General features: G+C 42.2%; 1 protein-coding gene and 2 long non-coding RNA genes across 7 annotated transcripts; 1 reads left to right on the top strand and 2 right to left on the bottom strand.

The window, feature by feature from the left end:
• Positions 1-1,318: 1,318 nt before the first annotated feature.
• Positions 1,319-3,442, bottom strand: LOC146551474 (uncharacterized). 2 transcript variants are annotated; one of them, XR_014890004.1, is made up of 6 exons: positions 3,177-3,442; positions 2,433-3,014; positions 2,244-2,337; positions 2,097-2,146; positions 1,816-1,971; positions 1,319-1,574 (listed from the first exon to the last, which is right to left on the bottom strand). It is a non-coding gene; the product is annotated as an uncharacterized LOC146551474 (long non-coding RNA). The 2 variants fall into 2 exon arrangements; XR_014890003.1 differs by having other exon boundaries at positions 1,816-2,146.
• Positions 3,443-5,874: 2,432 nt separating this feature from the next.
• Positions 5,875-7,561, top strand: LOC146551473 (uncharacterized). The gene is made up of 3 exons (XR_014890019.1): positions 5,875-6,093; positions 6,222-6,289; positions 6,780-7,561. It is a non-coding gene; the product is annotated as an uncharacterized LOC146551473 (long non-coding RNA).
• A 2,791-nt stretch (positions 7,562-10,352) lies between these two features.
• LOC146551472 (uncharacterized) lies at positions 10,353-22,056 on the bottom strand. 4 transcript variants are annotated; one of them, XM_085257173.1, is made up of 9 exons: positions 21,013-21,699; positions 20,797-20,924; positions 15,280-16,568; positions 12,211-12,490; positions 11,682-12,048; positions 11,467-11,605; positions 11,278-11,371; positions 10,850-11,005; positions 10,353-10,608 (listed from the first exon to the last, which is right to left on the bottom strand). In XM_085257173.1, the coding sequence occupies exons 4-8, from the start codon at positions 12,235-12,237 to the stop codon at positions 10,961-10,963; spliced, it is 672 nt and encodes a 223-aa protein (XP_085113299.1). In that variant the 5' UTR covers positions 12,238-12,490; positions 15,280-16,568; positions 20,797-20,924; positions 21,013-21,699; the 3' UTR covers positions 10,353-10,608; positions 10,850-10,960. The 4 variants fall into 4 exon arrangements, with proteins under 4 accessions (XP_085113299.1, XP_085113300.1, XP_085113298.1 ...); XM_085257174.1 differs by having other exon boundaries at positions 12,211-12,279; XM_085257172.1 differs by lacking the exons at positions 10,353-10,608; positions 10,850-11,005; positions 11,278-11,371; ... (3 more) ...; positions 15,280-16,568; positions 21,013-21,699 and adding an exon at positions 21,708-22,056 and having other exon boundaries at positions 16,583-20,924.
• Between the last annotated feature and the right edge of the window lie 411 nt (positions 22,057-22,467).

The raw sequence follows: 22,467 nt of genomic DNA, 5'->3' as shown, positions 1-22,467 counted from the left end.
TAGCTCCTATTGGGTTGGTTCCTTGATCAATGCAATACAGAATCATTAATTTGGTTTTATGTAATGTTCTTAAAACATGTCAAAATGAGGCTCACTAGTCTGTGTGGCCTCCACATGCCTGTATGACCTCCCTACAACACCTGGACATGCTCCTGATGAAGTGGCAGATGCTCTCCTGATGGATCTCCTCCCAGACTCCAGGACTAAAGCATCTGCCCACTCCTGGACATTTTGTGGTGCAGTTGGTGGATGGAGCGAGACATGATGTCCCAGATGTCCTCAATTGGATTCAGGTCTGGGGAATGGGCGGGCCAGTCCACAGCATCATTGCCTTCATCTTGCAGGAACTGCTGACACACTCCAGCCACATGAGGTCTAGGATTGTCTTGCATTAGGAGGAACCCGGGGCCAACCGCACCAGCATATGGTCTCACAAGGGGTCTGAGGATCTCATCTCAGTACCTAATGGCAGTCAGGCTACCTCTGCCGAACACATGGAGGGCTGTGCAGCTCCCCAAAGAAATGCCACCCCACACCAAAACTGACCCACTGCCAAACTCATGCTGGAGGATGTTGCAGGCAGCAGAAGGTTCTCCACGGCGTCCCCAGACTCTGTCACAAGTGCTCAGTGTGAACCTGCTTTCATCTGTGAGGAGCACAGGGCGCCAGTGGCAAAGTTGCCAATCTTTGTGTTGTCTGGCAAATGCCAAACATCCGGCACGGTGTTGGGCTGTAAGCACAACCCCACCTGTGGACGTCGGGCCCTCATACCACCCTCATGGAGTCGGTTTCTGACCGTTTGAGCAGACGTGCACATTTGTAGCCTGCTGGAGGTCATTTTGCACAGCTCTGGCCTTTCTTTCCTACCCCACAGTACCTTCCCTTACCATTTGTTTCCTACTCTTTTACTTCTTCTTTGATGACGGTTGTCTTTCTAGATAAGCAATTTCATTTGCTCTGGGGCGAGTCACTGGCTCGGGTGCATTCTGGGACTGTCACTTCACCGGTGTGCTGGCATGCTTCTTAACAAACACACCACTACAGCAAACATCTCAATTGTACTTGTTGATTTCTTCGACAAAACACTGAACAAAAAATGTACTTGTGAGTGTGCTGCCTGGTGCTTTTAAATTTTGTGATCATTTGAGCAGCCCAGAAAGCATCCCATAAATTAAATTATGTTATCGTATCTGAACATGTACACTAGTCATTAAATTAGATGGGAAATAATGATTCAGGGTAAACAACTGCACCAAGGAAATTCCATTTTTCTTCTCAAAATGTAAAATGTCTGTTGAAAAATCACATTAAACAGAGATGTGATTAACTTTTTATTTTACCAAACATAACATCAATGATGACACAATCAGTCTTCAGCAGAAGTGCTCAAATCACTCTCAGTGGCATCGTCTGGAATGTCCTCCTCCGAGTCCATTTCCAGGAGTGGTTGGTGGCTGAGGATTCTCTTGTACACGTCCTTTACTTTGAGCATTTCAGCTTTCAGTTCACTTTGTTTTCTAAAACCAGGCTACAGAGTCCCTTCTGTGCATCCTCCGACATGCCAACAAAGGAGGCTGTAAAAAGAACAAAACAAATAAATATGAGAAAAGTTAAAAAACAAACAAACAAACAAAAAAAAAACCTCACCTCATAAACACAAGGAATTAGGATGCTGTAATTAAACATTTTTTTAAAAGGGAGAAGGCAGTGTTAGCTAGCAATCTAGATATAGGTAAAAGATCCAGTAAGACTTTAGCATCTGCTCTTATTTTCAATCGATTCATCAAAAAATTAATAAATAAATAAAGTGCTTACAGTCTGAGGAGATTGTTCCCAACACCACAGATGGCATTCGCAACACTGTCCAGTGATGCCGCATCTCCCTGCAAAGGATCATCTCCTCCTCTCTCAGGCGCCTCACAGCCATCACCTTCTCAAAGACTTTTCTTTTTGTCCGGAGGTCAGCAGCAGCTACAGTTTAACAACATCAGATGGGAAAACATAGTAGCATATTATGATTCAAGAACAAAACATTCAACTACTGCTCAGATACTGGGAGTTTGTTTAAAAAGGATATTTATATATCAAGAGCTTACGTTCACTTGTGCTCTGCCAGGGCCAAATATCGGTCTGCATGAGGGCATCACTGGATACGTGTATGTGTATATGGTTATGGCATTAACGTCATTTTAACAAGATTAACGCTAACAGCACTAATATATATATATATATGTGTATCTTACATGATTTGTGTGTCTCTGGATGTATTTCACAAACTCAGCAACTTCCTCATCTTTTTCAATGAAGACACCTTCAAAGTCCCCCTGCTCTGAAGTGCTGAACGAACACAGTGACAGTTGTTTGAAAAGAAACATTAAAATACATTTTTCTACAAATCCATATTTGACTTATGTACACAATGCATAACGTACCTTGCATTTGACTGAAAGCGATAAAGCTTGCGGTTTCCATCAACTGAGACGGCAAGCATGTCTGGAGTGCAGGCAGGGCAGCTAAAGCATGGCTCCTTGCACATCCTGTCCACCTCAAACTTTACAGCACTCCACTCCACTCCAATAAATATACAATAACAGCACCCACTCATACTCATACAAAGCAAGAAATGCATAAGACTTAAAAACCGTACCTATTGGCTTGTGAAACTCTGATGAAGGCTGCAAAAACCCTCCTGTTACTGCCTCTCTGTTGTGCAGGACAAAGCGTGTGTGAACTGCAATATCACAGTCAGCACAAAGGAATGGAAGAGGCAGGCAGTCCAGACACCTCACAACTACTTGTTTGCCACACTGACACACACGGTGTGACTGTGGATCCAGAGTAGCTAACATATTGTCTATAAGACAAGGCCTGGCCTCTTTCCACTTTTGCAAGGACACCATATTTCTGATCGCCCAGTGAGTAGCAGCTGACTCAGACGACGTCTCACAAGTCATGGCTGCATCCTCTTCTCCATCCTCCAACAACTGAAGGAGCTCCTGATGAAGCACCATACACTAACAGAAAAAAAAGAAAGAAAGGAAGAAACTCTTCCACAAAGTGAAAAACACTCTAGGCAGTATGTTTCTTAGGACTGCACAAAAGCCCTGCATAACTCAACTATAACAACAAATATAAAAGTAAACAGAAATCACAATAAATACAAGAAGGTAAAGTACCTTTTGTTGGGTTGACACTGGCAACATAACTAGGTTCTTCACGTGGACATTGATGCTGCTCTCTGGACACTGGAGGGGGAAAAAAATTGAAGAATATTTACTTACTGAAATTCTTTGGTGAAAACAAGTTGTGAGATAAAATCAATGGTTGTGTGAACACTGAGCACGTGGCATGCAACTAGTACTTCGAGTGGTTGATGATCTTTGAGGAATAAAAGCTCCCTGTCTGTCACGTTTTTTCCAGCGCACTGGTCTTGGCTGAGGTTCACTCTGTGCATCATTCTACGCAATTAACAAGGAAAAAAGGGAACGCCTAAAATACAGTCTATGATTAAAGCAAAGATTATCAAACAGCTTAAGTTAACCAACTTAATGTGACATAAACTTTAAAAAAAAATTTAAAATAATATAACGTTTACTCCGTACAAAATATTAGACAAGCGTGTTCCCTCTTTAACAACTGATTCCACTAAAAATGTTACCTGCATATCTTGAAGGAGTTCGTCAGCAGCCTGAAGCTCAAACTAACAGGAGTGGTGAATGAATCTATAAATGTTTTACGTGTGAAATGAAAATAATAAACCTAACAAAGGATTATGTACGTTAGATCTGCACACTTTCAGATCGTGAATCAGTTTGGAAAACACTGTGTGGTGGCCAAAACATGAAGCGATTTTAATTCAATTCAATTCAATTTGATTTATATAGCGCCAAATCACAACAAAAGTCGCCTCAAGGCGCTTCATAGATACAGAGAAAAACCCAACAATCATATGACCCCCTATGAGCAAGCGACAGTGGGAAGGAAAAACTCCCTTTTAACAGGAAGAAACCTCCGGCAGAACCAGGCTCAGGGAGGGGCGGCCATCTGCTGCGACCGGTTGGGGTGAGAGAAGGAAGACAGGATAAAGACATGCTGTGGAAGAGAGACAGAGATTAATAACAGATATGATTCAATGCAGAGAGGTCTGTTAATACATAGTGAGTGAGAAAGGTGACTGGAAAGGAAAAACTCAATGCATCATGGGAATCCCCCGGCAGCCTACGTCTATTGCAGCATAACTAAGGGAGGATTCAGGGTCACCTGGTCCAGCCCTAACTATATGCTTTAGCAAAAAGGAAAGTTTTAAGCCTAATCTTAAAAGTAGAGATAGTGTCTGTCTCCCGAATCCAAACTGGAAGCTGGTTCCACAGAAGTGGGGCCTGAAAACTGAAGGCTCTCCCTCCCATTCTACTTTTAAATACTCCAGGAACAACAAGTAGGCCTGCAGAGCGAGAGCAAAGTGCTCTAATAGGGTGATATGGTACTACAAGGTCATTAAGATAAGATGGGGCCTGATTATTTAAGACCTTGTATGTGAGGAGCAGGATTTTGAATTCAATTCTGGACTTAACAGGAAGCCAATGAAGGGAAGCCAAAACAGGAGAAATCTGCTCTCTCTTTCTAGTCCCTGTCAGGACTCTTGCTGCAGCATTTTGGATTAGCTGGAGGCTTTTCAGTGAGTTTTTTTGACATCCTGATAATAATGAATTGCAGTAGTCCAGCCTGGAAGTAATAAATGCATGAACTAGTTTTTCAGCATCACTCTGAGACAGGATATTTCTAATTTTAGAGATGTTGCGCAAATGGAAGAAAGCAGTCTTACATATTTGTTTAATATGTGCGTTGAAGGACATGTCCTGGTCAAAAATGACTCCAAGCTTTTACTGTTGAATTATCAGTGATACTTTCATGTGTTTTTGTTGAGAAATGTTAACGATGTCATTAAAAGAAAGCATTAAATTAGGAAGAAAAACCCGTTCGCGGAGAGGGTCCCCGGTTCTCCAGTTAGATTGTGCTTCACGGTGTCATGTTTCGCCGTGACGGGGTTATTATTATTTTTTTTTTTTTTTGCCTGTCCCATTTGGTTCTTTAGCCATCAGAATTGTTGTCTGAAGACCAACAAGGATACCCAATGGATTTACTTTGCCAAATGGATCATCGTGGCATTGCCGTATTGGTCCATTTGGTCGATCTTTGTTTTTATTATTTATTATATTTTATTTTCAGATGTTACAGATGGGACAGACATGAGTGAGGGATAGGAAAGGGAGAAAGAAAGAGGAAGGAAAGGAAAAACAGAAGGGGAGAGGGACAGTGAGAAAGGGGGGGAGAAAAAAAAATAAAAATCTCCTGGATCACCTGTTGAGAGAAAAATAGAAAACAAGCAAAAAAAACCAAAGCAACATACTAAACACAACACCATCGCATTAATCTAGCTAAGTGTAAACAGCAGTAAATACTAAATATTCAATGTTGTTGTGCAGCACGCAGGACAGATGTGCTTCGAAGTAGCGGCCAAGAAAGGTGTAATTTGGGTCTACGAGCAGTGAACACCCGTGTGCATACCTGTGTGGATCAGCGCGCTTGTATTCCAAAGGTTTCTCCATGTAACGATCTGCTAGGGAGTGTGGGGGGGCCACAGCCCCGTCCTCCAGGGTGTGAAGCGGGTATGGAGGAGATCAAAACTCCAGACATCCAGAGGCCCCCAGAACACAAGAGACCATGGAAGACCAACAGAGGGGCAGCCGCGCCAAATGACTCCAAGCTTTTATTGTTGAATTATCAGTGATACTTTCATGTGTTTTTGTTGAGAAATGTTAACGATGTCATTAAAAGAAAGCATTAAATTAGGGAGAAAAACCTCTCTGTCTCTGCTTCCTCCTGCATCCTCCTCTTCATCTCTGCTTCCTCCTGCATCCTCCTCTTCATCTCTGCTTCCTCCTGCATATTCCTCTCTGTCTCTGCTTCCTCCTGCATCCTCCTCTTCATCTCTGCTTCCTCCTGCATCCTCCTCTTCATCTCCACATCCTGCATCTCCCTCAATTTCTACTGTGTACACCTCGGATGTCCCAAACAAAAAAAGGACAAGGAAAGGTTAGACGTTATGGTATTGTAAATGTACGAAACACATGACATGTTCGTTAAGATTTCTTTTTCTTAATTTTTGCATTTTTTTCCAGTTTTACAGAACTCATGTAAATATTTCATTTGTTATTTTTCAGAATGCCGAAAACACCGTACACAGAAGATTTTCAAATATGAAGAGATAGTAGACAGGAGAGTTGTAAATGTAAGTAATTTAGCCTGCTGTTGTGCAGATTTGTTTGCGTCTTTGGACTTCCTGGATTTGAACTGTGCCTGACTGAATATCCATAAGCTTTTGTATTTGATGAATCTACACTAATTCAGCCACTGAGTCAGGATTTCACTCCAAATAGGACATTAAATAAGAACAGACCACCTGATACGACCTAGTCGTGCTGCCTTCCTGATGTTTACGTTCTTTAAAGTCCTCCTGACATCATGCTCAGAAGGAGTGATTGATGTGGAGGTGCTCCTTCCCATTCAGTAACATCTGCTTCAGTTAGTTTTGCTTGTGAGCCACAATGTAAGCAGTGTTGCTTTGCTAACATGCACTCGATGCTGGCAGTACACGCATTGTAGTGGTTCTTATGTTTTTATTGAGCCATTCAATAGTACACAAATGTTTATAAGCTCCTTTTTGTATGCAACTTGCATGTCTTTCTTAATTAATTGTTTGTTTATATCATGTTTTTCAGGAAAAAGAAGAAGTTAAAGTCAAGTGGAAGCCTTGCTCAACATGGTATGTAGTAACAACTTTGTTGGACAGGAACAGACATTCATATTGTTGATAAATAGTTATCACCTCAATTTGAATTCATGTATTTGGACTAAAGTAAATTGAGAGCTTTTAGCTATCGAGCTCCTCTTCTGTGAGGAGCTTGATAGCTGTCCACCTCCAAAGTCCATTATGAGATTTGGAGGTGGACATGGTCAACACTTTTAAGAGTAGGCATAAGACTTTACTTCTTTATAGAGCTTATAGTTAGGGCTGGTTCAGCTCAGCCCTTAGTTATGCTGTAATGGGACCAGACTGCTGGGGGTTAGTGTCCCCCCCCCCTCTCTCTGTCTGTCTCTTTCAGGGTTATGCAGGCTCAGTATTGGTTGAAGATGCAGTCGCGTCTCGTTTTACTGAAAACTCTCCCCCTCTCCCTCACCATCTGTAAACATACATGTCCCAGTAATGCAGTTCATGCATGTTACTAACTAAACTTCTTCCCTGGAGTTTCTGTGCTCTCTCATCCAGCAGGTTCTGATGGATCGTGGCTGCTGCTGTGGTCCTGCTTGACATCTACTACACATATTATTACTGTCTGACTTGATTTGATTCATTTATATTACAATGAAGGTGTATAAAGCATGACATGAATATAGAAGATATTTCATCCTAAAAAATTGTCATATGTCACAACCTAAATTGTCCTATTTTGTGTGTGGTTGTTCTTTGTTATGTTTTTCTCCTGACAGTGGCAAAGTGTGGGATGACACATGGGAACCTGCGCAGTTTTACACACAGTAAACCAGGCACCACAGGTCGCAGAGATCGCACAGTTCACAGCTTGTAGTTCAGCATAAAAGTTCAAAATAAAATATTTACTATACATTTCAACCAGTGTCAGTCTCTGTTTCACTCTCTAATTGTGGCTTAAGTACCTAACACATTCATGAATCTGATCCATCAATAATATCTTCCCTGCACTCGACATCTCATAGTTTTACATATCAGCCAACATTATTGTCTACATCCTCATAAATATAGAAGTGACTTGCTTATTATAACATATTACAAGGTAAAGTAATACTGCACTGCACGTAAGGTAAGTAACACCTACTGTGTATGGGAGCCTAAAGCAAAGTTAACTGCACCAGTACCAGCTTCAGAACATATTGTATATTATATGTTTCTACCTTTTTGTAATATGTCATGTTTAGATGCAGTGACAATTGCACATTTGGAGTTGTGGTCATATGTGGTTTTTATATACAGGGTATTAGAAAAAAATTGACATTTTTTGCTATTTTTCTTGTTTGTTTGCACATTATTATTGTGTACATATTACATATGTAACATTATTGTTAATATTATTATTAGATATCAAAGATACAATTTGATTAAGGGTTTTCCTGTCATAATTTCAATAAAAATGCAATTACACACGTAAACAATAGGATCAAAATAAACTTTTAAAAAGTCTGTTGATCAAATGCTGATTTTCAAAACATTCTAGAGGAAAACAGAGATGAAATAATCTGAACAGTAACAGTGATCGTGGATGATGATGGAGGCTTCAATGGATTATTCTGTTTCAATCAATAGGTTCGTATCTATGACAATAATTTGATAAGTTTAACAGGTTGGTTTAGGCCTGGCAATACAGCAAATATTCACAAACTTTTGTTTTTGAAGAATGTTTATCTTTTTTGGGATGAAGCTATCTGGCAAAATGATACAACCCCTTTAACCTCATCTTTATGTCTATGATACTGGATTTTGGTTTGATGCATATGCAGGTTACAGCTGGGGAATGGCAGTATGTTGTGGATTGATTTGGCATGTTCAACCACTGTTACACCAAACTCTCTCACTTATAACATGATAAAGGCCTCTTACTCAGTGTCATGGATTTTCTATACTTTTGGGGACACAGGGCCAAAGTCTGAGGCAATAAGTCAGATCAAAGAAGGCAATGATTGTAAAATGGGACTTTACTTATGTCATCATATATATCCAGGAATATGTGCCTGAGGATAGTTGTCATGAAATCAATATTAAATCAAAGTATTCCTTAATTACCACAGCTGACACGAGTTCTCCATAGCTGCCTGCTGTCTCAGGATCTGTCTCCAAAAAGGACCAGGGAGCGCTAACATGTTATGTTCAAAACTGATGAAGAAAATGCACATTAAACATAGTATAAACTTACTGAGTGAAGTAATGTCAAGAGGATTCCTTTAGCTCCTATTGGGTTGGTTCCTTGATCAATGCAATACAGAATCATTAATTTGGTTTTATGTAATGTTCTTAAAACATGTCAAAATGAGGCTCACTAGTCTGTGTGGCCTCCACATGCCTGTATGACCTCCCTACAACACCTGGACATGCTCCTGATGAAGTGGCAGATGCTCTCCTGATGGATCTCCTCCCAGACTCCAGGACTAAAGCATCTGCCCACTCCTGGACATTTTGTGGTGCAGTTGGTGGATGGAGCGAGACATGATGTCCCAGATGTCCTCAATTGGATTCAGGTCTGGGGAATGGGCGGGCCAGTCCACAGCATCATTGCCTTCATCTTGCAGGAACTGCTGACACACTCCAGCCACATGAGGTCTAGGATTGTCTTGCATTAGGAGGAACCCGGGGCCAACCGCACCAGCATATGGTCTCACAAGGGGTCTGAGGATCTCATCTCAGTACCTAATGGCAGTCAGGCTACCTCTGCCGAACACATGGAGGGCTGTGCAGCTCCCCAAAGAAATGCCACCCCACACCAAAACTGACCCACTGCCAAACTCATGCTGGAGGATGTTGCAGGCAGCAGAAGGTTCTCCACGGCGTCCCCAGACTCTGTCACAAGTGCTCAGTGTGAACCTGCTTTCATCTGTGAGGAGCACAGGGCGCCAGTGGCAAAGTTGCCAATCTTTGTGTTGTCTGGCAAATGCCAAACATCCGGCACGGTGTTGGGCTGTAAGCACAACCCCACCTGTGGACGTCGGGCCCTCATACCACCCTCATGGAGTCGGTTTCTGACCGTTTGAGCAGACGTGCACATTTGTAGCCTGCTGGAGGTCATTTTGCACAGCTCTGGCCTTTCTTTCCTACCCCACAGTACCTTCCCTTACCATTTGTTTCCTACTCTTTTACTTCTTCTTTGATGACGGTTGTCTTTCTAGATAAGCAATTTCATTTGCTCTGGGGCGAGTCACTGGCTCGGGTGCATTCTGGGACTGTCACTTCACCGGTGTGCTGGCATGCTTCTTAACAAACACACCACTACAGCAAACATCTCAATTGTACTTGTTGATTTCTTCGACAAAACACTGAACAAAAAATGTACTTGTGAGTGTGCTGCCTGGTGCTTTTAAATTTTGTGATCATTTGAGCAGCCCAGAAAGCATCCCATAAATTAAATTATGTTATCGTATCTGAACATGTACACTAGTCATTAAATTAGATGGGAAATAATGATTCAGGGTAAACAACTGCACCAAGGAAATTCCATTTTTCTTCTCAAAATGTAAAATGTCTGTTGAAAAATCACATTAAACAGAGATGTGATTAACTTTTTATTTTACCAAACATAACATCAATGATGACACAATCAGTCTTCAGCAGAAGTGCTCAAATCACTCTCAGTGGCATCGTCTGGAATGTCCTCCTCCGAGTCCATTTCCAGGAGTGGTTGGTGGCTGAGGATTCTCTTGTACACGTCCTTTACTTTGAGCATTTCAGCTTTCAGTTCACTTTGTTTTCTAAAACCAGGCTACAGAGTCCCTTCTGTGCATCCTCCGACATGCCAACAAAGGAGGCTGTAAAAAGAACAAAACAAATAAATATGAGAAAAGTTAAAAAACAAACAAACAAACAAAAAAAAAACCTCACCTCATAAACACAAGGAATTAGGATGCTGTAATTAAACATTTTTTTAAAAGGGAGAAGGCAGTGTTAGCTAGCAATCTAGATATAGGTAAAAGATCCAGTAAGACTTTAGCATCTGCTCTTATTTTCAATCGATTCATCAAAAAATTAATAAATAAATAAAGTGCTTACAGTCTGAGGAGATTGTTCCCAACACCACAGATGGCATTCGCAACACTGTCCAGTGATGCCGCATCTCCCTGCAAAGGATCATCTCCTCCTCTCTCAGGCGCCTCACAGCCATCACCTTCTCAAAGACTTTTCTCTTTGTCCGGAGGTCAGCAGCAGCTACAGTTTAACAACATCAGATGGGAAAACATAGTAGCATATTATGATTCAAGAACAAAACATTCAACTACTGCTCAGATACTGGGAGTTTGTTTAAAAAGGATATTTATATATCAAGAGCTTACGTTCACTTGTGCTCTGCCAGGGCCAAATATCGGTCTGCATGAGGGCATCACTGGATACGTGTATGTGTATATGGTTATGGCATTAACGTCATTTTAACAAGATTAACGCTAACAGCACTAATATATATATATATATGTGTATCTTACATGATTTGTGTGTCTCTGGATGTATTTCACAAACTCAGCAACTTCCTCATCTTTTTCAATGAAGACACCTTCAAAGTCCCCCTGCTCTGAAGTGCTGAACGAACACAGTGACAGTTGTTTGAAAAGAAACATTAAAATACATTTTTCTACAAATCCATATTTGACTTATGTACACAATGCATAACGTACCTTGCATTTGACTGAAAGCGATAAAGCTTGCGGTTTCCATCAACTGAGACGGCAAGCATGTCTGGAGTGCAGGCAGGGCAGCTAAAGCATGGCTCCTTGCACATCCTGTCCACCTCAAACTTTACAGCACTCCACTCCACTCCAATAAATATACAATAACAGCACCCACTCATACTCATACAAAGCAAGAAATGCATAAGACTTAAAAACCGTACCTATTGGCTTGTGAAACTCTGATGAAGGCTGCAAAAACCCTCCTGTTACTGCCTCTCTGTTGTGCAGGACAAAGCGTGTGTGAACTGCAATATCACAGTCAGCACAAAGGAATGGAAGAGGCAGGCAGTCCAGACACCTCACAACTACTTGTTTGCCACACTGACACACACGGTGTGACTGTGGATCCAGAGTAGCTAACATATTGTCTATAAGACAAGGCCTGGCCTCTTTCCACTTTTGCAAGGACACCATATTTCTGATCGCCCAGTGAGTAGCAGCTGACTCAGACGACGTCTCACAAGTCATGGCTGCATCCTCTTCTCCATCCTCCAACAACTGAAGGAGCTCCTGATGAAGCACCATACACTAACAGAAAAAAAAGAAAGAAAGGAAGAAACTCTTCCACAAAGTGAAAAACACTCTAGGCAGTATGTTTCTTAGGACTGCACAAAAGCCCTGCATAACTCAACTATAACAACAAATATAAAAGTAAACAGAAATCACAATAAATACAAGAAGGTAAAGTACCTTTTGTTGGGTTGACACTGGCAACATAACTAGGTTCTTCACGTGGACATTGATGCTGCTCTCTGGACACTGGAGGGGGAAAAAAATTGAAGAATATTTACTTACTGAAATTCTTTGGTGAAAACAAGTTGTGAGATAAAATCAATGGTTGTGTGAACACTGAGCACGTGGCATGCAACTAGTACTTCGAGTGGTTGATGATCTTTGAGGAATAAAAGCTCCCTGTCTGTCACGTTTTTTCCAGCGCACTGGTCTTGGCTGAGGTTCACTCTGCATCATTCTACGCAATTAACAAGGAAAAAAGGGAACGCCTAAAATACAGTCTATGATTAAAGCAAAGATTATCAAACAGCTTAAGTTAACCAACTTAATGTGACATAAACTTTAAAAAAAAATTTAAAATAATATAACGTTTACTCCGTACAAAATATTAGACAAGCGTGTTCCCTCTTTAACAACTGATTCCACTAAAAATGTTACCTGCATATCTTGAAGGAGTTCGTCAGCAGCCTGAAGCTCAAACTAACAGGAGTGGTGAATGAATCTATAAATGTTTTACGTGTGAAATGAAAATAATAAACCTAACAAAGGATTATGTACGTTAGATCTGCACACTTTCAGATCGTGAATCAGTTTGGAAAACACTGTGTGGTGGCCAAAACATGAAGCGATTTTAATTCAATTCAATTCAATTTGATTTATATAGCGCCAAATCACAACAAAAGTCGCCTCAAGGCGCTTCATAGATACAGAGAAAAACCCAACAATCATATGACCCCCTATGAGCAAGCGACAGTGGGAAGGAAAAACTCCCTTTTAACAGGAAGAAACCTCCGGCAGAACCAGGCTCAGGGAGGGGCGGCCATCTGCTGCGACCGGTTGGGGTGAGAGAAGGAAGACAGGATAAAGACATGCTGTGGAAGAGAGACAGAGGTTAATAACAGATATGATTCAATGCAGAGAGGTCTGTTAATACATAGTGAGTGAGAAAGGTGACTGGAAAGGAAAAACTCAATGCATCATGGGAATCCCCCGGCAGCCTACGTCTATTGCAGCATAACTAAGGGAGGATTCAGGGTCACCTGGTCCAGCCCTAACTATATGCTTTAGCAAAAAGGAAAGTTTTAAGCCTAATCTTAAAAGTAGAGATAGTGTCTGTCTCCCGAATCCAAACTGGAAGCTGGTTCCACAGAAGTGGGGCCTGAAAACTGAAGGCTCTCCCTCCCATTCTACTTTTAAATACTCCAGGAACAACAAGTAGGCCTGCAGAGCGAGAGCAAAGTGCTCTAATAGGGTGATATGGTACTACAAGGTCATTAAGATAAGATGGGGCCTGATTATTTAAGACCTTGTATGTGAGGAGCAGGATTTTGAATTCAATTCTGGACTTAACAGGAAGCCAATGAAGGGAAGCCAAAACAGGAGAAATCTGCTCTCTCTTTCTAGTCCCTGTCAGGACTCTTGCTGCAGCATTTTGGATTAGCTGGAGGCTTTTCAGTGAGTTTTTTGGACATCCTGATAATAATGAATTGCAGTAGTCCAGCCTGGAAGTAATAAATGCATGAACTAGTTTTTCAGCATCACTCTGAGACAGGATATTTCTAATTTTAGAGATGTTGCGCAAATGGAAGAAAGCAGTCTTACATATTTGTTTAATATGTGCGTTGAAGGACATGTCCTGGTCAAAAATGACTCCAAGCTTTTACTGTTGAATTATCAGTGATACTTTCATGTGTTTTTGTTGAGAAATGTTAACGATGTCATTAAAAGAAAGCATTAAATTAGGAAGAAAAACCCGTTCGCGGAGAGGGTCCCCGGTTCTCCAGTTAGATTGTGCTTCACGGTGTCATGTTTCGCCGTGACGGGGTTATTATTATTATTTTTTTTTTTTTGCCTGTCCCATTTGGTTCTTTAGCCATCAGAATTGTTGTCTGAAGACCAACAAGGATACCCAATGGATTTACTTTGCCAAATGGATCATCGTGGCATTGCCGTATTGGTCCATTTGGTCGATCTTTGTTTTTATTATTTATTATATTTTATTTTCAGATGTTACAGACGGGACAGACATGAGTGAGGGATAGGAAAGGGAGAAAGAAAGAGGAAGGAAAGGAAAAACAGAAGGGGAGAGGGACAGTGAGAAAGGGGGGGAGAAAAAAAAATAAAAATCTCCTGGATCACCTGTTGAGAGAAAAATAGAAAACAAGCAAAAAAAACCAAAGCAACATACTAAACACAACACCATCGCATTAATCTAGCTAAGTGTAAACAGCAGTAAATACTAAATATTCAATGTTGTTGTGCAGCACGCAGGACAGATGTGCTTCGAAGTAGCGGCCAAGAAAGGTGTAATTTGGGTCTACGAGCAGTGAACACCCGTGTGCATACCTGTGTGGATCAGCGCGCTTGTATTCCAAAGGTTTCTCCATGTAACGATCTGCTAGGGAGTGTGGGGGGGCCACAGCCCCGTCCTCCAGGGTGTGAAGCGGGTATGGAGGAGATCAAAACTCCAGACATCCAGAGGCCCCCAGAACACAAGAGACCATGGAAGACCAACAGAGGGGCAGCCGCGCCAAATGACTCCAAGCTTTTATTGTTGAATTATCAGTGATACTTTCATGTGTTTTTGTTGAGAAATGTTAACGATGTCATTAAAAGAAAGCATTAAATTAGGGAGAAAAACCCGTTCGCGGAGAGGGTCCCCGGTTCTCCAGTTAGATTGTGCTTCACGGTGTCATGTTTCGCCGTGACGGGGTTATTATTGGAGTAAAAGGATGGCTGGAGCCTCTGCTCGAAGCGTCTCCGATCGCCGCGAGCGGGTTCATATTGGAATGAATTGACAACCCACAGCGTCACATAAAAATGTGGAAGGGTACCTTAGGTGTCAGCATGAGAAGTTAAGGGACGTGACAAATCGTCATTATTTTACGCGTCCGGAGTGAGAACGAGCTGTCTCAGCATAAGCTGCTGTAAAGAAGAGAGACGCTTTACACACGTGTGTGGAAAGTGTCCATGTGGATAAATTAAGAATGTGAATGAAGAGAAGCTGTGTAGTTGAATAAAACTCACACATCAGCCTGCTGAGTTCATCCTGCGGCAGTGCATTGAAGGCATCGTCGTTGGGAGCGAAGAAGGTAAACACCTTCTCCTGGTTCAAAAGCTCAGTCATACCTGCTGTCTGGATGGCACTGACCAGCATGCAGAAACAGCATTAAATGATGTCAGCTTCAATAGAAACTACACAACAACACACTAACACCTCTGTTTGCTTTCAGTCCATATGCTACACCTGTGGGAAGCAGAAAGCTTGATGTGGTCTGCAGAGTTCATTACTAAGCAGACAACCACCCACAAACCAGACCTGGGACATGCTTCCTTTAGTTAGTTTGCCAAGTTCACACAACACAATACACAGCAAACTACCACTGACAATAAAAAAAACCCAACTATTTAAAATATTTTAAATGAACTAACTGAAGCAAAATTGACTCCAAAACAACTATAAAACTATAAAAACAGACGATTCTGTCCACGGGTGCAAGAAGAACAACCTCAGGCCTTGAAATTAAAACAGGAGTACCAGAATTAAAAGCCAAACATCTAAAATCTTCAACGTAAAAACCAAAAAAAACAACAGGAAGTATAACTGAAGAAATCGACTTTCTCCCTGGAAGGGCAGGAAAAGTCTCCTGTATCGGTTACCTGTGTCCTCTGGGCTTTGCTGCATGTATTTAGTGATTTCATGCGAACACGAGGATCAATTATTGTCCTGTGAAGGTCTCTGTAGCTTACAAAGAAAAATGAATTAAAGAGACACACACACACACACACACAGAGGCAGCTAGACGAGGTAAAAACACTCCTGACTTCCTCTGTGATTTGTGGACAGCTGCAGTGAAGAGCAGCGCTGTGTCTGATCAGACCACCTCAGTCGAGTTCAACACAAGTCCAGATCTGGAGTCGAGTATGAAGACCGAATGTATGAATCTCTACATGGCACCTCTCAGCGGTGCCTTGTAGAGATTTCTCAGTGGGGCTATTTTCCTGCTTTTTGATTGGACTGAACATGCTGAATGTTCACAAACTGTTTGTTTAGTCTGCTGCACAAATATCAGTAGCAGCTTCCACCCTAATAAAGACATGCAGAGACTCTGCTCTGATTCCAGTCATCTACAAACATGGGGCAAAGCAAGTTGTGGCTTATAGCAGAGCTTAGCATGAAGAAGGAAATGTGATCAGACCTGTTTGTGTTTCTGTGTCCAGGTGACCCTCAGCAGCTGTCAGGTATGCTCAAGTATCACCTGGGTGAGAGCATGCTGTTGAGCGGTGGCGTCTCTTCTCACACCAGATTCCAAACTCTGCAGGGGGAGAAGCAAGATGATCAGCCGGAGGCAGTAATGCTGCCAAGTGGGGGGACGAGAAGAAGAAAAGCAGAGGTTCTCTAGAGAGGGTCAAAGGTCATGTGTTAAATCCTCTGCTGCATTGCCATGAGAGGATCTGAAAGTGATTTTCTGGTGTCATTCATGTCTGGAGAAAAAGAAATGTGTGTGAAAACTTTTTAAATTGTTCCTTTTTTTGTTTAATCAAACCAATGTTGGTGTGTGTGTGTGTGTGTGTGTGTGTGTGAACAGGTCACATGACAGCACAGCATTTTCTACCCACAGTTTGAACTGAGTAAGAAATAACAAATGTATTTATTCAACTTATAGACAATAAAAAAACAGAAATCAGTGTAAAATTTAATAACTTTTATTGATGTTAACTTTTTTAAAAGTTATTAAAAAGAAAACCCCAACAGAAAAACCCCTCTGAGCAAGCACTTGGCGACAGTGGGGAAGAAAAACTCCCTTTTAAGAGGAAGAAACTTCCGGCAGAACCAGGCTCAGTGAGGGGACAGCCATCTGCCGCGACCGTTCCAAGGGGTTATCACAATTTTTTCTACAGTGCATCAGGGGCGATCGTGGCTCAAGACACTTCACCCTACGCCTACTGGTGGTGGTCAGAGGGCCCGGCGGCGCCAGTGTCCGGCAGCCTCGCCTCTGTCAGTGCGCCCCAGGGCGGCTGTGGCTACAACGTAGCTTGCCATCACCAGTGTGTGAATGTGTGTGTGAATGGGTGGATGACTGGACGCGTGAAGCGCTTTGGGGTCCTTAGGGACTAGGAAAGCGCTACACAAATACAGGCCATTTACCATTTTACAGTGCATCAACCTTGTTTTGTCTCCTGGTGAAACAAAACAGTCGGCCTATAGATGAGAAAAACCGACGTATGCAACTTGGCTTCTTCGAGAGTTTGGCTGCCTCTTCTGTGAAAATTTTAACAATCGTATTGTCGACTGTTGGTTCATTTAATTCCATGTTTCGCAGAACTACTTCTGCCTCTTGCCACTGTTTACACAGGGCTTTGAAAATCACCTTCTCAAAGTTTTTGAACTTCCTTAAGGGGATTTGATCAATTTCATCCCCGATCTTAGCCCAGATCTTTTTGCTAAGCCTCTTGTAGATGGCTAAAACTCTTTCTGGACTTGTGACTTTACCTGATTTTTTTATAACCCGCTTAACTAGTTCTTCCATACATATTTCCACAAAAAATCTGTATTTTTCTTTGTTTTGAGGCAATTCATCCTTTGCTGCCAAAGGGTGTTTTTTGAATTGATTTTGCATGCTGGCTTCATGTTGAGCAGAGGAATTCTTTGGGGTTACATTATTTTCCAAAGAGGTTCCTGCTTTATCTACAGCCTGCGTGGTGTCACGGTTTTTCTTGTCTATTAGAGTTCTGGGCTCGTCAGTTGTATCAATGATATTTGTGGCAACATTTTCTGCTGTGTTGTTCATGTTGTCTGTTGTTTTCTGTTGTTCAGGAGCTGTCTGTGTCTCCTTTGAGGCCACTGTTGTTGTGCTATTTTCCCTGATGTTGAACAAATCCCTTGTTTTCTGTAGAATCACAGCCTGAATTTGATCTGCCAGCGATGCATTATCCTCTGAGTTTTCAGGTCTTTCCGTGGTATTTTGGACATTAGTGATAAGTGTGGCACCAGCGGAATTTTCTGCTGTGCTGTTCACGTTGACTGTTGCTTTCTGTACAATAACAACTGGCACACAGATTAGATTTTCCATGATGCGGTCAACTGTGTTAGAGGTCTGTGCACGTTCAGGAGCTGTTTCTGTCTCCTTTGAGGCCACTGTTGTTGTGCTATTTTCTGGGATGTTTAACAAATCCATTTCTTTCTGTAGAATCACAGCCTGAATTTGATCTGCCAGCGATGCATAATCCTCTGAGTTGTCAGGTGTTTCCGTGGTATTATGGATATTAGTGATATATGTCATATACAAACACGCCACACACTTCGAGCGCATTCTTTTTTTTTCTCGAAATGGGCGGGGCTTAGAGCAAAGGCTTCAGTGACGTCATACACTTCAAAGGATTTAAGTCTATAAATAGCCCTCTGCAGGAACACCCCGGCCTAGGCAACCGGAGTGCAACACGAAAAAAGTAAAAATAAAGGAAAAAAAAAACACACACAAAAAACCCCCACTAAAGCTCACCACCAAAATCCCGAAACGAAAGTATCGACAAATCTATTTACAACAAACTATTTATTTACAACAAAACACCAAACTATTTACAACACGGGGGAGATCGCGACCATGACACACTGAAACACAGGGTTTAAATACCTAGAGGGAGCAATCAGGAAAATGGACAACAAGAGGGAAACACAGCTGGGGCAACTCAGAACTGACGAGACAGGGAAACGTAAACAAAAAAGACTAAGATAACACAGACTTTCAAAGTAACACAGGAAACACATAACAGTCACGCCAAAAACAACACACTGACAACACCGAAACGTAACAGTTCCCCCCACCCAAAAATCAAACATTTAACACCAAGTGAAAAGTTTGATCCAGACAGACGAAGCCGACGAAGGCTGGAGCGGTACCACGGACCCTCCAGCGAAGGCGGATGAAGGCTGGAGCGGTCCCACGGACCCTCCAGCGACGACAAAGGCTGGGGCGGTCCCACGGACCCTCCCCTCAGCGAAGGCAGACGAAGCTGATGAAGGCTGGAGCGGTCCCACTGACCCTCCAGCAGACGACGAAGGCTGGAGCGGTCCCTCGGACCCTCCAGCGAAGGCGGATGAAGGCTGGAGCGGTCCCACGGACCCTCCAGCGAAGGCGGATGAAGGCTGGAGCGGTCCCACGGACCCTCCAGCGACGACAAAGGCTGGGGCGGTCCCACGGACCCTCCCCTCAGCGAAGGCAGACGAAGCTGATGAAGGCTGGAGCGGTCCCACTGACCCTCCAGCAGACGACGAAGGCTGGAGCGGTCCCTCGGACCCTCCAGCGACGACAAAGGCTGGGGCGGTCCCCAGACCCCCCAGCGAAGGCAATCCCGGACGAGCCCCCATATGTTACACCCCGGCCATGACACACTGAAACACAGGGTTTAAATACCTAGAGGGAGCAATCAGGAAAATGGACAACAAGAGGGAAACACAGCTGGGGCAACTCAGAACTGACGAGACAGGGAAACGTAAACTAAAAAGACTAAGATAACACAGACTTTCAAAGTAACACAGGAAACACATAACAGTCACGCCAAAAACAACACACTGACAACACCGAAACGTAACACGCTAGTTTTAACAAACGGAGAAAACAAATTATCTGCAAATAGATATTAAAACGCAATGGCCAATAAACCATCAACTGTCACCAGCCCAACACAGGAGACACCACCTGAACTGGAATCTAGATTCAATAATCAAAAATGCAAAGTTGATGGCCAGTTGATGGCCAATAAAGCATCAACTGTCACCCACACACCGTCACCAACACAGGACCCAGCTCCTGAACCTGAATCTAGGCCAAACAATCAAAATTGCAAAAACCTGTTTGCATGCTTGTGTGTGTGCTGTATGGGGAGCCCAGATGACTCAGACACAGAAGATTCAAACCAGGGGCAACCTGCTATTTCACAGCAAAGTACGGTTGTGAACATAGTAAACAATTCCTTTGGTGGCACTAATACCATTAATGTCAGGAATGAAAATACTGCCCGGAATATTCAAGTTGATATCTTTAACAATCTGCAGCTAGGGCTCCCTCCGGGTTTAATGTAGTTTGCTTGAATCCTAGAAAACTAACTGGATTTTAAATTGGTTATTTTTACAATTAGAATGGCTCTTTTTAAATTGATCGAGTCACTTATGAGAACCCATTGACCAGTCGAGGCAGATGGCTGTCCCCTCACAGAGCCCGGTTCTGTCGGAGGTTTCTCCCTGTTAAAATGGAGTTTTTCCTTCCCACTGTCGCCTATTGCTTGCTCAGAGGGGTTTGTCTGTTTGGGTTTTCTTTTTTTTTTCCTTTCTTTTTATTTATTTTTACGATTTTTTTTTTACTTTTTTTTTTACTTTATATGGGTTTTCTTTTTTTAAATAACTTTTAAATTAACATCAATAAAAGTTTTCAAATTTTACTCTGTGATTTCTGTTTGTTTTCAGTTTGTGTAGGTTGTGTTATTTGTTATTTAGTTCAAACTGTGGGTAGAAAATGCAGAGAAAATGCTGTGCTGTCATGTGACCTGTTCTGTTGCGCTCTCCTCTCTGATGAGGTCTAGCAGCTCATCATTTCGGTCTCTTTTCCTCTTTCTCCCTGTTGTGGGCGGCTGACTTTCTGGAAACTCTTGGTTACCCATTGCTGCGCTTGGACCTGGAGTGTCCTCAGGGAGAGAGGAAATTAGGACAGGAGACAAATTATACAACACAACAACTCTTTGGAGAATACTGTCTGTACCAACCCGTTCTCATGCTAGCCGGCTAGCGACCCTTCGCTAAAAAACACCCTTTCAGTGAGGCTCCTTTCACCCCCGATCGCTCGCAAACAGTGTTTGTCTTAGCTGGACTTATTTTTCGTTTATATGGGCCGATGATGCTGGTCGATGTGGAAAAAATAACTGAGCTTTTTGGTGGTGGCTAACGCGGAGCTACAACACAGGGCAGCTAGCCACCGGCGAGGCGGCCGCCGATCGACCGGTGGTGGCTAACGCAGAGCTCAATCCCGGATCAGGGAAACCGAAGGCAGGAGAAGCAGGCGGCTGCCGGTCGGAGCGTGAGGTGAACTGAATTTCAGGTAAGAAGTTATGAACTGCACTCTATTTGGGTCAGATATAAACCGAGTTTAGGTGTAGTTTATTTTCGTTGTGCTGACAGTTACAATGACTCATACTGCGTGCTAGCTAGCACGACAGAGTTTCAACGCTACCCGATCCTTACCGGAAACCCGATCGGTACCCCGCATGCGCAAATCTTACGTCACTTCCTCTCTTTGCCAACATTTTTTTTCCAAAATATTAAACTTTATTAACCCTTTACAGCCGATCGGAGCGGGCACGCTCTGTTTTGCGTAACTATTTTTAAATCCCGGTAGCTCTGCAACCAAGTAAGCTAGCGCAATAATTTTTTTTGCATATGAAACTGGAGGAGTTGTACTTACATCTTATGCCATCAGCTTGTCCTAGGTCACAGTTTCCTTCCACATATAGCTTTGCAAAAACTGCATAAAAATCACTTGCAGCAACAAAAACATGATATTCCAGAAACACGCTTCGCCGATCCATCAGCTGTTTGTAACACTTCCTACGTCCATCAGCGCGAACTATCACATGACCGCATGACCTGCCCGAAACCGGAAGTGACGTAATTTTGCGGAAATGTAGTTTTTTACGATCGGGGCCTTATGACCTTGTGTTTTACTTGTTATGTGTTTTAAAAAGTTATGTTTGACTTTATGACTTTCTGTGTCGTTTCTGGGATGCTTAAGACTCATATTGCACTGCTGGAAATAGTTTATTTTGATGCATATGCTGTTATTTTGCAAATTTGCACTATAATATTTATTTTCGTTTTTCCTGCAGTATATAAAAATTGGTGTATTTCAAAAATAAAACTATGAAGACACTCAAAATAAATTTCCTGTGGTGGGAAACTAGTTTGTGTAACTTTTTTGTATTTACAGTTTTGAGGGATAAGCCTCTTAAATTTCTCTAACTAGAAATATATGTTAAAAAAACAAAAACGATTTTCAATTTTTTTGTAGTTTATTGCACTTTTTTGCAATTTATGTAATTACTATGCACCTAATGCAGACATATTATTAAAGTTTGGGCTACTTATTATGTGTTTATGTGTACTGTACATTTTTTCAACCCATTTTAATGAATGTTTAATATTTAAAATTTTTCAGAATTACAAGC

Source organism: Mchenga conophoros, linkage group LG19 (assembly GCF_057382185.1).
Source record: "Mchenga conophoros isolate Kocher_MC1m ecotype Shallow Benthic linkage group LG19, M_conophoros_male_GT1.1, whole genome shotgun sequence".
In the NCBI taxonomy this organism is placed as follows: Eukaryota; Metazoa; Chordata; class Actinopteri; order Cichliformes; family Cichlidae; genus Mchenga; species Mchenga conophoros.
The sequence above is the reverse complement of the archived record's forward strand: the minus strand, read 5'-3'. Positions and strand labels throughout refer to the sequence as shown.